Source organism: Tamandua tetradactyla, chromosome 7 (assembly GCF_023851605.1).
Source record: "Tamandua tetradactyla isolate mTamTet1 chromosome 7, mTamTet1.pri, whole genome shotgun sequence".
NCBI classification, from domain to species: Eukaryota; Metazoa; Chordata; class Mammalia; order Pilosa; family Myrmecophagidae; genus Tamandua; species Tamandua tetradactyla.
Window position 1 is genome coordinate 18,419,502 of NC_135333.1, and position 13,141 is coordinate 18,432,642.

Sequence of the window (13,141 nt, forward strand, 5' to 3'; positions counted from 1 at the left end):
ATTTTCTCTGAATGATGATATAGCTTCCCTTGGATTATTTGTTCAGTCTAACCTCAATGCCATTAAAGGAACCTTTAACACTTAAATCAGAGAGAGTAATTTTTATAAATGCAGTGAATGTAGTCTGTTTCCTAATACCTCTAAAAATTCAGTGTTCGTATTTGAAATGAGAGGTAACTGAATTGTGGATATATAAAACAGTCCCCTACAGTATTTGTGTAAATGTTATTTTTTAGGAGATTCCATAAGGAAGTATCTGTATTTAACAGATGGGATATTACGGTTGAAAGAGATTGAGAGGGTGGGCCAGGGTGGCTCAGCAGGCATAATTCTTGCCTGCCATGCCAAAGACCTAGGTTCAATTTCTATTGCCTGCACATGCAAAAATGAAAATAAATAAAGGAAAGAGATTAAGCGTCTCAGAGCTAGAAAACAGCAGATTTAGAATTTAAAGTCAGTCAGCCTGATTTCAGATCTCATTTAATCTTGCTTCATCTATAATTTCCAATATATACTTCATAATGTTGTTGTGAGGATTAAGTGACATAATGTAAGTGGACTTATAGTACATTCCATGATAGCCATATAATCAGTCGATTTTTTTCCTTAGAAGTGTTTGAGTACCTGCTCTCTTAGGCACAGTGCTAAGTCTTGAGGTCACAGCAGAAGCCACAGTTGTGAATCATAAGCCTGCTCTTTAAAAGCTGACAGTCCAGGCAGAGGAATAGCATGAACAAAGGCAGATTTTTTCCCCCAAAGCCAAACAAGCCTGTGTATAAGATAGCATAATGATCCTATGAGCAGAGTATACAGTATTTGAAGTGTATTAGGCCTTAAATAACGCTTCCTCCATCCCTAAAGATCCCTATCAGTTTAGCTTATATCATCGCCGTCACCAGCATCATAAATATAATCATTGCCTCTGTCATTACCTAGGCCTTCATGTCTCCTGTGTGGCATCTTCTTTCAAATCTGTATTTTGTCTGTAGTAAATATTCATGCCCTTGATTACTTACTACCTTAAGTGCCAGCTGTGAAAGTTTGTCTTCAAATTACGTAGTTACGTCATATTCCCTGTCTTGCAGAGCAAGTTATATCCCTTAGTTATATTCACGAATGACAGATCTATGTTAGATTATTAAAGAAGATATGAAAAATAATGTCAGGGTACATTCCTCATGTTTTAAGGTAAAGCTCATTGAAGGATATCATGATATTCTCCCACAAAATGTCTAAGTTGAATAAATCATTGTGTGAAAATCCACACATTCACCAAATCTGAGAAGTGAACCTTGGTTTCCTCCAGAAAAGCACAGAAAGCCGGTAGTTTGATGAATCACATCTCTTGATCAAGATAATTCCCCAATCTCTGGGCCAAGGTATTTATAGATAATCTTAATAAGTACATATAATCCAGGATATCCATTTTAGAACTTGATGAAATGGACAGGTGTTAACTCAAAATGTTACAGCCAGTGAGGCAGGCCCCAAAAGTTAGGGCCCATGAATTTAACTGTCACCAATGTACTTATACTTGTTAATAGTATCACTAAATTGCTTAATAAGTAGTTTTAGCCATAGCTCACTTGACTTTCTCAAAGTAAAGTAAATAAAATCTTTTGTATAGATTCATAGTTATTAAAAGAAAGCTTCATTTAATAAGACTTTGTGGTGAATGGGAAATTACATATGGCACTATATGTTTTATTGTTGTTGTTTGTTTTGTTTTGTTTTGTTTGGCATGGGCAGGCACCGAGAATCGAACCCGGGTCTCCAGCAGGGCAGGCGAGAACTCTGCCACTGAGCCACCGTTGCCCGCCCCACTGTATGTTTTGATTTGACTATTCTCCTTAACTGTGAATATATCTCTCAGAAACCTTTTTATGTATCAAGAGATTTTAATACTAATTGATGAAATAAAATTGTTTTATTTTTTTAAGCAAAAATTTGTAAGATTCATGTGATATCAACAGTAAAAACATCAAAATTATTTTACAATCCACAGGAAAAATCTGAACCTTCCATGTTATGTCATGAATGCCTGATTAATATTTTTTAAATCTCCTAATACATTATGAAGTGAAATTGTCAGTTCAGAACATGTTAGTCTCCTTAAGTGCCAGAGATTATGCTACTTTTAATTTTCTTTATTAAAAACAAGTTCAATCATGTTCAAATCTACAATTTTGATGAGTAATAAACTAAGCAATTTAATACTCCAAAGTAGTTTTTATAGTTATACGATTGTCGTAATTTCCATGGCATTCTTCTTCCAACTTTTTGGCAATAGATTAGTTTTCTAATATGAGTTACCCCATTAATGACATTAAAATAATAAAGCCACATAATAAGTAGTTTAAAATTAAACTGACAAGGGTAGGTCATGGTGGCTTAGCAGGCAGAGTTCTCGCCTGCCATGCCGGCGACCCAGGTTCGATTCCTGGTGCCTGCCCATGCAAAAAATAAATTAATTAATTAAATTAACTGGAGGAGTTCCTGGGTGGTTCTATGGTAGAATGCTCGCCATCCATGCACGAGACCTAGGTTCAATTCCCAGACCATGCACCCTCTCCCCCCCAAAAATTAAACTAACTAGAATATGGCTAAATGTTGTTTTCCTTTTGAATTTTATAAGTGCCTATAGTGTGTCCTTGCCATTTAATAATGTATATAATAATTTATGTTTATTTAAGCCTTAATAGAATTACTTACCTAAAAGCTTGACAGTGCTGCAAACAGAATATGGAATGTTACAGGGCTCTTCTTACAAGATGATTCTGTTTATTTTCTTGCCTTTAAACCTAATATGCCGTCATTTGGTCAACCCACAATTTATCCAAGAAACGAGACATGGTTAAAAAGGATATTGAGAGGAGAACTAGATGACATTGGTATTAGACAGGTGACCAGCATTACCTTCAATTTTTCCAAAATAATTGCCCTAACCTTGTTTTCAGTGATGTTCTACCTTCTTAAACACCAGAATCTCTATGAAACTTTCCAATGTTTTAGATGGTCAGGTAGTTTTCTAGTTATCTCTGAAGCTCATGATCTTCAAGTCCTGGCATAAAATCTTTTTATATTATGAGTCTTGCAAGTTTTGCTGATCCCTTAACCTAGCTAGAATGACCCATCTAAATCTAGTTCATATTTTTCTGACCTTCCTATACTTGGTGATTAAAATACTGTTCTTTCTAATTGTCCATCTTAACATTTTTTTGCTCTTGGAATCCTTAGATTTCTGTAACTGTTGGGATTTCTGTTAGTTTGGTTTTTTTTTTCTTTAAACTTTTTATTTTGAAATAATTTCAAATACAAGACAGTTGCAAAAATAATATAAACCCATACATCAAATTCCTGCATACTCCTCCTCAGATACCCAGATCCACCAATTTGAACATTCTGCCACATTTGCTGTTTCTTTTTCTTTCTTTCTCTCTCTCTCTATTTATACCCATCTATTTTCTTTCTTTCTTTGTGTGTGTGTGTGTGTGCTGTATGGTGGGGTCACATTTCATTGTTTTTCCATGCTATTGCAGCACCATTGTTGAATTTTTGTTTGTTTGTTTTCTGGGAAGTGCCTGGATCAGGAATCGAACCCAGGTCTCCCGCATGGCAAGTGAGAATTATACCACTGAACTAACTTTGCACCCCCTATATCCATCTACTTTCTAAACATTTGAGAATAGGTTTTATACATCATGTGCCTTGAATACATAATACTTCCATGTATATTTCCTAAGAATGAAAAAGTATTCACTATATAACCACCTTAAATACAATTATCAAGTTCAAGAACTTTAACATTGATGTAGAACTTACAGTCTATATTCCAGTTTTTCCATATGTCCCAATAATATCCTTTTGGGCCTTTTCTCCTCCATTATTAGATGCAATGTAGGAACTTATATTGCATTTAAATGCCATTGTTTCTTTAGTTGCTCCTTTTAAAAAAATTGTGGAAACATGTATACAGCATAAACTTTCCCATCTCAATCACTGCCAAGCACACCATTCGGTAGGATTAAGCATATTCACAATTTTGTGCTACCCTTATCATCATCCATTACCAGAATTTTCCCATTACTCCAAACAGAAACCCTGTACACACTATCCATTAATTCCTGATTTCCCCTCTCCCCATCCTTGGTAACCTGCACTCTTTCTGTCTATGAATTTGTACATCATAGTTATTTCTATCCCTTTGTGTCTGACTTATTTCACTCAACATGATATCTTCAAGATTGATCCGTATAGTAACATGTATCAGGATTACATTCTTTTTAAAGACTAAGTGGTAATTCCATTGTATATATATATATATCACATTTTGTTTATCTATTCATCTTCTGATGTACATTTGGATTGCTTCCACCTTTTGGCTACTGTGATTAATGCTGCTATGAACATCGGTGTGCAAATGTCTGTTCGAGTCCCTGCTTTCTATTTTTGGGGGTATATACTTAGAAATGAGATTACCAAGTCATATCATGGTTCTATGTTTAACATTTTGAGGAACAGCTAAACTGTTTTCTACAGTGGCTGCACCATTTTATATCCCCACCAACAATTTACAAATGTTCCTATAATAGCCATTCTGGTGGGTGTGAGGTACTTGTTATTTATGTTTAACGGCTAATATTCCTCTTTCTGTTGAAATTTCTTTCTTGTCTTCATAATTATATTTATGAGTGTCTTGTTTACGTATAAATTGTACATATCAGTAACATTGATTATTAAAATGATTTAGAGAGAAAATTGGATCTAGCAGGAAACTTGACAATTATGAATCTAGACTGACTAAATAATGAGATAATCACAAATTTCCATTTCCATTATTCAATACCCTACTTTGACCTTCTTTAGATAAAGGAATCATGAATTCTGTCCTTTTTCCTTTCCTTTGAGAGTCTTAGCTTCTCTGATAATATGCTTCTAGGGATTTATTTAACTTTTATGGAAAATTAGCATTATAAAACTTAAGTATTTTCTTTTTTACAAGGAAAAAGCATTGAATAATATTTAATACGTATATGGTAAGAATTTAACCAGTAGAAGAATAGAATTTGTGGGGATGTCCTTATCACAGATATTATGGGATTAAATATCTTAGGCATAGTAATAAGGCTAGGGAAAAGGGAAAGAAAATAGTAGGAACAATGCTTTGTAGTTCTCTATGGAAAGCTCCTGTCCCTATATTGGCACTCTTGGTCCTGCTAGCCTTGTGGCTAGAAAATTGGAAAACAGTGGAGTCCCTCGTACTTTCACAGACAGTGTTCTGCAAAATGGCAGGCTATCCCATTGTCCTTCCAGAGGCCACCAACATAAACTTCATGGAAGAGAATGCTCTAAATTAGAAGGAATCACTAATTTGGATGATTTTAAACAAAAAAGAAAAGCATGAGACTTGAATTTTCATTCCCAAGACTGGATATAATTGGGATACCATGGTGCATATGTTAGTTTCTAACTAACATAACTGTGCTCCAATAGAGCTGAGGCCTTTACACCTTTTACTATAGTGCAGCCATCATAATATAAGGCCATATACAGGGTCAGAGGAGAGCAATTTACTCAGGCTCATGATAGAGAAGGGTTAGAGTCTGTGACAAATATGCATATACGGGAGGGAAAATGTTCCAGTTGCTAGAATCTATAATTGCTCGAAAGGCACAGCATCTTTTACTAGAGAGATGAAGTCTGGTCAGTAGTTTTATTTAAAGAGTAATAGAGGCAGAGTTTGGGGCACATTCTAAAGGGCTGGGGAGGGCAGCTACAATCCTGAGTGCACATACCCTAAATTACTAAGAAAGATCGTTTCTGAGACAGACTAGCTGAAGGTATGTACAGATGTGGAGAGTCTGTTTGATTTAGTCAGAAAAATTAGAATCGATACTGAGTTTCAGTAATGGGTTAGTTATAATTTATAAAAATTAGATTTTCCAAACTTGGTACATCATTTCAGGAGCTTTTATTCGTTGGGTTTTTTTTTTTTTTTTTTTTTTTTTTTTTTTGCATTTGGGTAGGCACCAGGAAGCGAACCTAGGTCTCCGGCATGGCAGGCAGAAACTCTGCCACTGCACCACCATCACACCACTCTCATTAATCATTTTTTAAGAAGTGTTACTTAATTTTTTTTAATAGGAAAAAGTTTTGGTGACCATTAATTCTGGCATCTGAATTCCTGTGCTCTCCTTGAATCCAAAAGTAGTTCCAAAGTTATCAGAGTAGAATTTAAAAAGGAAGGCTCAGATGAGCGTACTGCTGTATGGTGATGCTGTGAGCCTTTGATTGTACACCATGTATGGACTATATGTGTGTGAAGATTTGTCAATAAAAATATTTTTAAAAGGTGACTGAAGGTGAATGGATGGTAGAGGGAGATGTGGGGTGAAAGTTGGGTAGATTGAAATGCATTGGGTCGGTGAGGGGGATGTATGAGTTTTCTTCCTTTTTGTTTCTTTCTCTGGGATGGTGCAGGTGTTCTGGAGGTGATCGTGGTGAGGAACGCAATTTTGTGTGATTATGTTATGAGCCTTTGATGGTATAATATGGTTGGAGTGAACATGTGTGGATATTTCTCAATAAAAATATTTAAAAAACAAAGGAAGCCTCAACTTCTTTAGCAGTTCATATGATAAATGCATTTCCCTTCCTTTTCAATTCTATTTCATTTCAGACAAGTAAGGACTTTGAATTATAGCTAATCCATTTTTCCTTTGAGATCATCAAGTTTTTGCTCAGATTTTGTCCTACATACTTTTCTTTGGATTCCTTTTTTAATTTATTATAACTAAATGAATAATAATTAAACTAATAATAATATGATATTATTATAACTAAACAAATTATAATAATAAAATAATTATTATTTATATAATATATTATTATATATTCTAATTTTAATTATTATTATAATTAAACTAATATAATAGTTAAACCTAACTATATTTACAAAAAAATAGTTTGCGTGTGCTAACAGAAGTAATTAGATGTCAACACAATCAATTTAATGAGGACAAAATTTTGTGGTTTCTGTTGTTTTCCAAAGGATTAGTTTTATTTAAAAGTTTTATGGCTAACAGGTAATCGTTTTAAGGTATTCCATCATGCTGGGAATTTTTCTTAACATAGACATTTTATTTACTTCTTAAAGGACTTTCTTCAGGGGATATTACATCTTTAATGCAAGAAAATATAGTAAGTGCAGCCACACATGCTGTTGGTGATGAAGAGACTGCTGAAGTAAATGCTAATGATCAACCAGAAGCTCCAAAGCTACTTCTGCAATCTCTGTTCTCCCTTATACGTGGTGAAGTGGAACAATTGGATTCCAGAGCACTTCCCCTTTGCCTTCATCAGGTACTACATTAAAACCTTCATTTTTAACCACACTGAAAGTCTCGTTCCAGTGTTTGGAATAATCCAAAATCCAATTTTCCATCATTAATTCAACCTTACCCACTGTTGATGAGTCCAGGGGGTACATAACCCTGGAAAAGTGTCTGGTGCGAAATTTGGCATATAACTGATTGGTGGCCACACATTGGTGGTCTTCAGTAATCCATCGTTCAGACAGCTTTTGTGTAGTAATTAAACTTTGCACAAATAAGAGTCAATGTAGTGAGCACTAAGCAAGCATCAACCAGGTGCCAAGAGCAATGCTAGACATTGCAGAAATGAAGATTACTTAATAGAGAGCCACTGTGAACTAGGAGAAAGAGTTATATAGATAAATCATTGTAAAATTCTGTATTAAGTGTTAGAGCTGACATTTATTTAATGTTCAGAGAAAGCACAAAATGAGTGATTAACTTTGTCACAAAGAAGGTGACTTGAACTGGGTCACCAAAGCAAGTTATACATTATCAGCCTGTACAGAGGCATGGCTGGGATATTATTGGAGATATGGAAAAGAGATATAAGGTAAAATGGGCTAGCCTTACTTGTAGGTCCTGGAAGGTTTTGTTTGTTTGTTTGTTTGTTTGTTTGTTTGTTTTTTGGCATGGGCAGGCACCAGAAATCGAACCTGGTCTCTGGCATGGCAGGCAAGAACTCTACCACTGTGCCACCATCACTCGCCCGGTCCTGGAAGTTTTTAATTATAGAAGTGCCAGAATCAGATTTAAATGAAAAAAAACCAACTTTCAGTAGTTGGGAGAATAAATTAGAAGATGAGGCTAGAGACTAGGGAGGCTTTTAAATTGTTTTTTAAAAGAAACTTTTTAACATAAATGCTAATTCAGGAAAAATTAAAGCATTTATGTGTTGCTTTTTATTTTGACTTAACATGAAAATAGTTGGTGCATGGAAATGGGGAAAGTTTCACTTTTTATCTCATTTACTTCAGTTTCATTTTAATTTCTGCAATATGCAGAGAGTTTTTGTTTTTAAAAAGTAAAATAGTTTATTCCAAGAGGGGAAAATGTATATTCTTAAGAATGTAGATTACTGTCTTTATTGACTCGAAGAATTCCTTGTAGAAAATGTGTACTGCTTTCTGGCCACTAAAATGTTCTCATTTGTCATAGTTGAGAGGAACCAACATCAAGGCAGATTTCTGATCTTGGGTTTGCAAGGGAAATTCACATTCATTGTTATTTCATCCTCCAAACTACCTGGAGATGTGGAAATGATGATTGATTGTAAATAGGTAAAATGAGAGTATTAAGTTCCTTGTAACACTGGAGCAAGAATTAGTTTATTCCATTCTATGCATTTGTTTTTTAGAGCAATTAAGGGGAAAATTGAATGTGCATTGTATGTTTAATAGTATTACTGTGTCAGTCTCCAGTTTCTTGTGATTGATAGAGGTATTGTAGGCTATGTAAAAGAGAATCCTTGTCTTGGGAAATACATGTGCAAGAGTTCAAGGGAAAAGTGTCACAACATGTACAACTTACTTAAGATGTTTCAGTGAGAGAAAAGGAAAGAGAGAGAGAAAGCAAGTTTAGCATAGTGTCCACAGTTGACAAATCTAGGTGAAAGAGATATAGCTGTTGATTTTACTGTCCTTTGAACTTTTCTGTAGAATTTCAATAAAAAGTTGGGGAGGGGTACAAGGATGGGGTTCACTAGTAGAATTCTCACCCACAGTGTGGGAGACCCAGATTCAATTCCCAGCCCATGCACTTAAAGAAAAAAAATTTTTTTTTAAACAAGTGGTGCTGCAATAATGGGAGAGTCACATGGAAAAAGAATGAAATGTGACCCCCACCACACAGCATATACAAAAAATAGTTGGGGAGAAAGAAGATTTGGAATAGAAGTGTAAATAGCAAGTATAAACATCTTTTCAAGGAGTTTATATCACTGCACTGTTGTTAAACTAGCATTAAGAATGGTTTTTCCTGTTGTGATGTGACCATACAGCAGAAGCAGATCTAGTAGAAAAATCACATTTTTAGACAATAATATAATTAACAATCTTGATCAGGTCTGAAGATTATATAACTATTTTGTATCTCAAGGTCAAATTCTACTTCCTTCCCACAGGAGCATAGCAGTTTGCTAAATCTTGTAGATTATGCTATCTAAATATCTCAGCAGTCTCTTGTCTGTTAGGAAAAGAGTTCAGAAAATATAGTATTGTTTTAAGAGTGTAACAAGCTAAGTGGCTTTCAGTTTCTTCTACTGTAAAGTTGTAGATGATCAAATGAAAAATGCATGTAAAAGCCCTTAACATAGTGCTTGGTATACAGTAAAAGCAAAATAAATCTGAAGCATTATAATTATATTCTTATTGTCAGTATTCAAAGTTTGCTTTTTGGAAATGAAAACTGAGGATCAGCAGAGTTACTGAATCCTTCAGTAAGGTGAGACCTCAGGGCAACAAAAGTCAGCTGATGGTTGCCCCAAAAGCCCAAGAATATAAAGAGATTCCTGGAGTGAGATACAAATCAGGGAGGAATAGAGTTACATTTTATTCACTTCAGTAATTCCCAGCACCTTACACTCTGTTTTACCGACCAGCACCTTACACTCTGTTTTACCGAGAATCACCAGTTGTTAACATTTTGCTAATTTTCTTTTCTCTATCTCTTGCACATGTAAACATTTTTCCACTGAAACATTTTAAAGTAAGTTGCAGGCATTACGATACTTTATCCCTAAATGCTTCTGTCTCCAAAGAACAAGCAAATTCTTCTGTATATTCTACAATGCTATTAGTAACCCCAAGAAATTAGATATTGATAAAACAATATTACTAAATAGCAAACCCATAACAAATTTCTCCCAAGTTGTTCCAAGTTGTTCTTTACCGTTATTTTCCCAATAATCCAGGATCCAGTCAAGAATCACATACTGCATTTGGTTGCCAAGATTCTTTAGTTTCCTATAATCCAGAACATTTGTTTTTACTTTCACAGCATTGACATTTCTGAAAAGTCTGGGAATTCTTGTAGAATGTTCCATAATTTGTACTTGCGTGATTATTTCTTCATGACTTGATTCAGGTTAAATATTTGGGGTGAGAATTCTACTTAGATAACATTCTGTACCCAATTCTCTCTTTGCTTTTGTCCCTACTCTACCAAAAATTCCATAGCAAAGGTCACCAGTGTCCTCTGTGTTGTCAAATCCAGTGATTAATTCTTGATTTTCATCTTACTGTGACTTTAGAAACTTTTGACTAGTTGATCTTTTGCTCTACTTTGAAACATTTTATTTGCATTTTGGAACAACTTATTCTTGACTTTTAACTCCTACTTTACTGTCCAAGCTTCCTCAGGCTCATTTGCTGGTCCTCCACATTTTACTAATTTTTAAACATTGGACTGCCGCAGATTCAGTTTTTGAGTCTCTCCTCATTCTGTATTCACTTCTTGGGTGGTTTCATCCATTCCTGAGGCTTTCCTGAACTCCAGACTTCATACCCTGTTGCCTGAGATATCTAATAGACATCTCAGTCTTCAGATATCCAGAATCAAACTTTGAGTTTCTTCCCAAATCTGCTGCTTTCCTAGTCTTCCTTGTATTTTAAATGATAATTCCTTACCTCCACTTGCTAGACCAAATACTTTGAGGTCATCCTTTACTCGCTTCTCCTCACACCTAAATCCAATCCATCAGTAAGTCTTGCAAATCTACTTCAAAGTATATCTATAATATGATTTCCTACCATCTTCATTGCTACCATCTGAGTCCAAGATACCATCAAATCTCACCTGGATTCTTGCAGTAAATTCCTCACTTCAGAAACATCTCTGCTTTCACTCCTATTTCCATTTAGTTTTTTTCCTCTACACAGCAGTCCTTGTAATCCAGATAAAACTTAAAGATAGATCATATCACTTCTCTTCCCAAAACTCTCCATGGCTTCCCTTCTCATTCAGAGTAAAAACCAAAATCCTTACCATGGCCTATAGGCTGTATGTGATCTGCCCTGCCATTTCTCAGCCTTAATTTCTGAAACTCTCCCGTTTTACTCACTCCTTTCCAGTTACATTGACCTCCTAGCAGTTCCTTATTTATATCAAGGATGTTCCCACTCCAGGGTCTTTAGTATCTCCTCTATATCCTTTCTTTTTTTTTTTTTTTTTTTTTTTTTTTTAAAGGAAAGACAGAGAGAAGGAAGGAAGGATAGAAGGAAGGAAGGAAGGAAGAAAGGGAAACATTTTTAAACATTTTCTTGTTTTTATTGTATTCTGTTTCTCCGTTTTTGTTACATGGGCTGGGGCCGGGAATCGAACCGAGGTCCTCCGGCATAGCAGGCAAGCACTTTGCCCGCTGAGCCACCGCGGCCCGCCTCTATATCCTTTCTCAGAAAACTACTAGAGGATATGTCCCACCAAAACAGGGAGTAAACCAAGGAACTGGAAGATGTGAGATACAGGAGACTTGGATCTTACCCAGGAGAGAAACAAAGGGAATTTCTAGAGTATTGGTGAGGAGACAGTGTATGGTGACAGCTATATACCAAGGAGAGGGTGACCAGTCCTTTTTAGAGTAGATTCTTTTTCTATTTCTGCATACTTGACATGTCTGAATGTATTGAGAGAAGATTTAGACAGTTGGTGGAATGTTTTGGAGTAGTATGAGTGATAAATACATAGAAAGCTATGCTTAAAAAAAAACTTCAGAGAAAAAATGTTATGCAGAAAAGGAAGAATAATCATAATACTACATGGATTGGCTCATAATAAGGTAAGCACTAAACATTGATCTAACCATTATGTTGGAGAGCAAGGGAGTATGTAAGAGAATGAATATATGTTTGTAGGATTGGGATGGGAGAGGAGTGAAGGACTCAATCCGTTTCTTCTAAAAAATCAAGAAATAGCAAATAGAAGAATACTGTCTAGAGATAAAGAGGTCTGTTTTTCTTTGTTTTTAAAATATGTAAAATAAATCTAAGTGCTTGCTTCTAAAAAGGAGAAGTAAGTCAAGAGGGGCAAAGGCTGCTATTTTTCTTAACAAACCTTGCAGAACTAGCTACTCAAACTGTGTATAATTTTGATAAAAATAAAAACCAAAGGAGAACAGTTATGGTGTAAGAATAAGGGAAGTAAAACATGTTGGTTAAGGTGATAAGAGTGGAAATGGAGAGTGATGAATTTGAGATCTTTGGAGAAGAACCACCTAGACTTGGTGATATACTGTGAAAAGGGGATGAAGTAGGAGTCAGAGATAACTCTAGGATATAGTTTGGGAGAATGGTAGTATTTCTGTTAATGATACTACCATTTGGAGATTTAGAGGGAAATCTCTAATTTTAGAGAGGGAAAATTAAGATTTTTAAAATGACAGTATATGGATAAATATCTGCTGAAGACAATTGAAAATATAAGTGCATTTACTCTGGATATATACTTTTATATTTAGCTATTGGGACTCTTAAGATTCCATTTAGAAATTCTTGTTCTTGGTTATGAGTACGTTGGATTATTTGATGTGACCATAGGATAGCTTTAGGCTATAAATCACTGCTGAATTCAAACTCATGAAAGACTTTCACAGAGAAGTGAGAAGAAAAACATCAAGTGGTGTGATCTATGTTCAGTAAGTTTATACTGAAAATCATTGTCAGACTTAGGCAAGAAATGGATCCTCTGGGATCCTTGAAGCCACTGTGTAAAAATATGGCCAAAAGATACACCTTCCTAATTCCTTTCTTTGTTTTCTGGTAGGTAAAAGAAGT

At 35.1% G+C, this 13,141-nt stretch overlaps 1 protein-coding gene across 9 annotated transcripts in view; it reads left to right on the forward strand.

Moving 5' to 3' along the window:
* Positions 1 to 13,141, forward strand: part of CNST (consortin, connexin sorting protein) — a 140,571-nt gene that overhangs the window by 89,852 nt on the left and 37,578 nt on the right. For all 9 annotated transcript variants that reach the window (XR_013179215.1, XR_013179216.1, XM_077168534.1 and 6 more), the window contains one exon: positions 7,157 to 7,362. Coding sequence is in view for 7 of the 9 variants with exons in the window: in XM_077168534.1 (XP_077024649.1) it covers positions 7,157 to 7,362 (206 nt within the window). In the remaining 2 variants the exon portion in view is untranslated. The remainder of the gene's footprint in view (positions 1 to 7,156; positions 7,363 to 13,141) is intronic.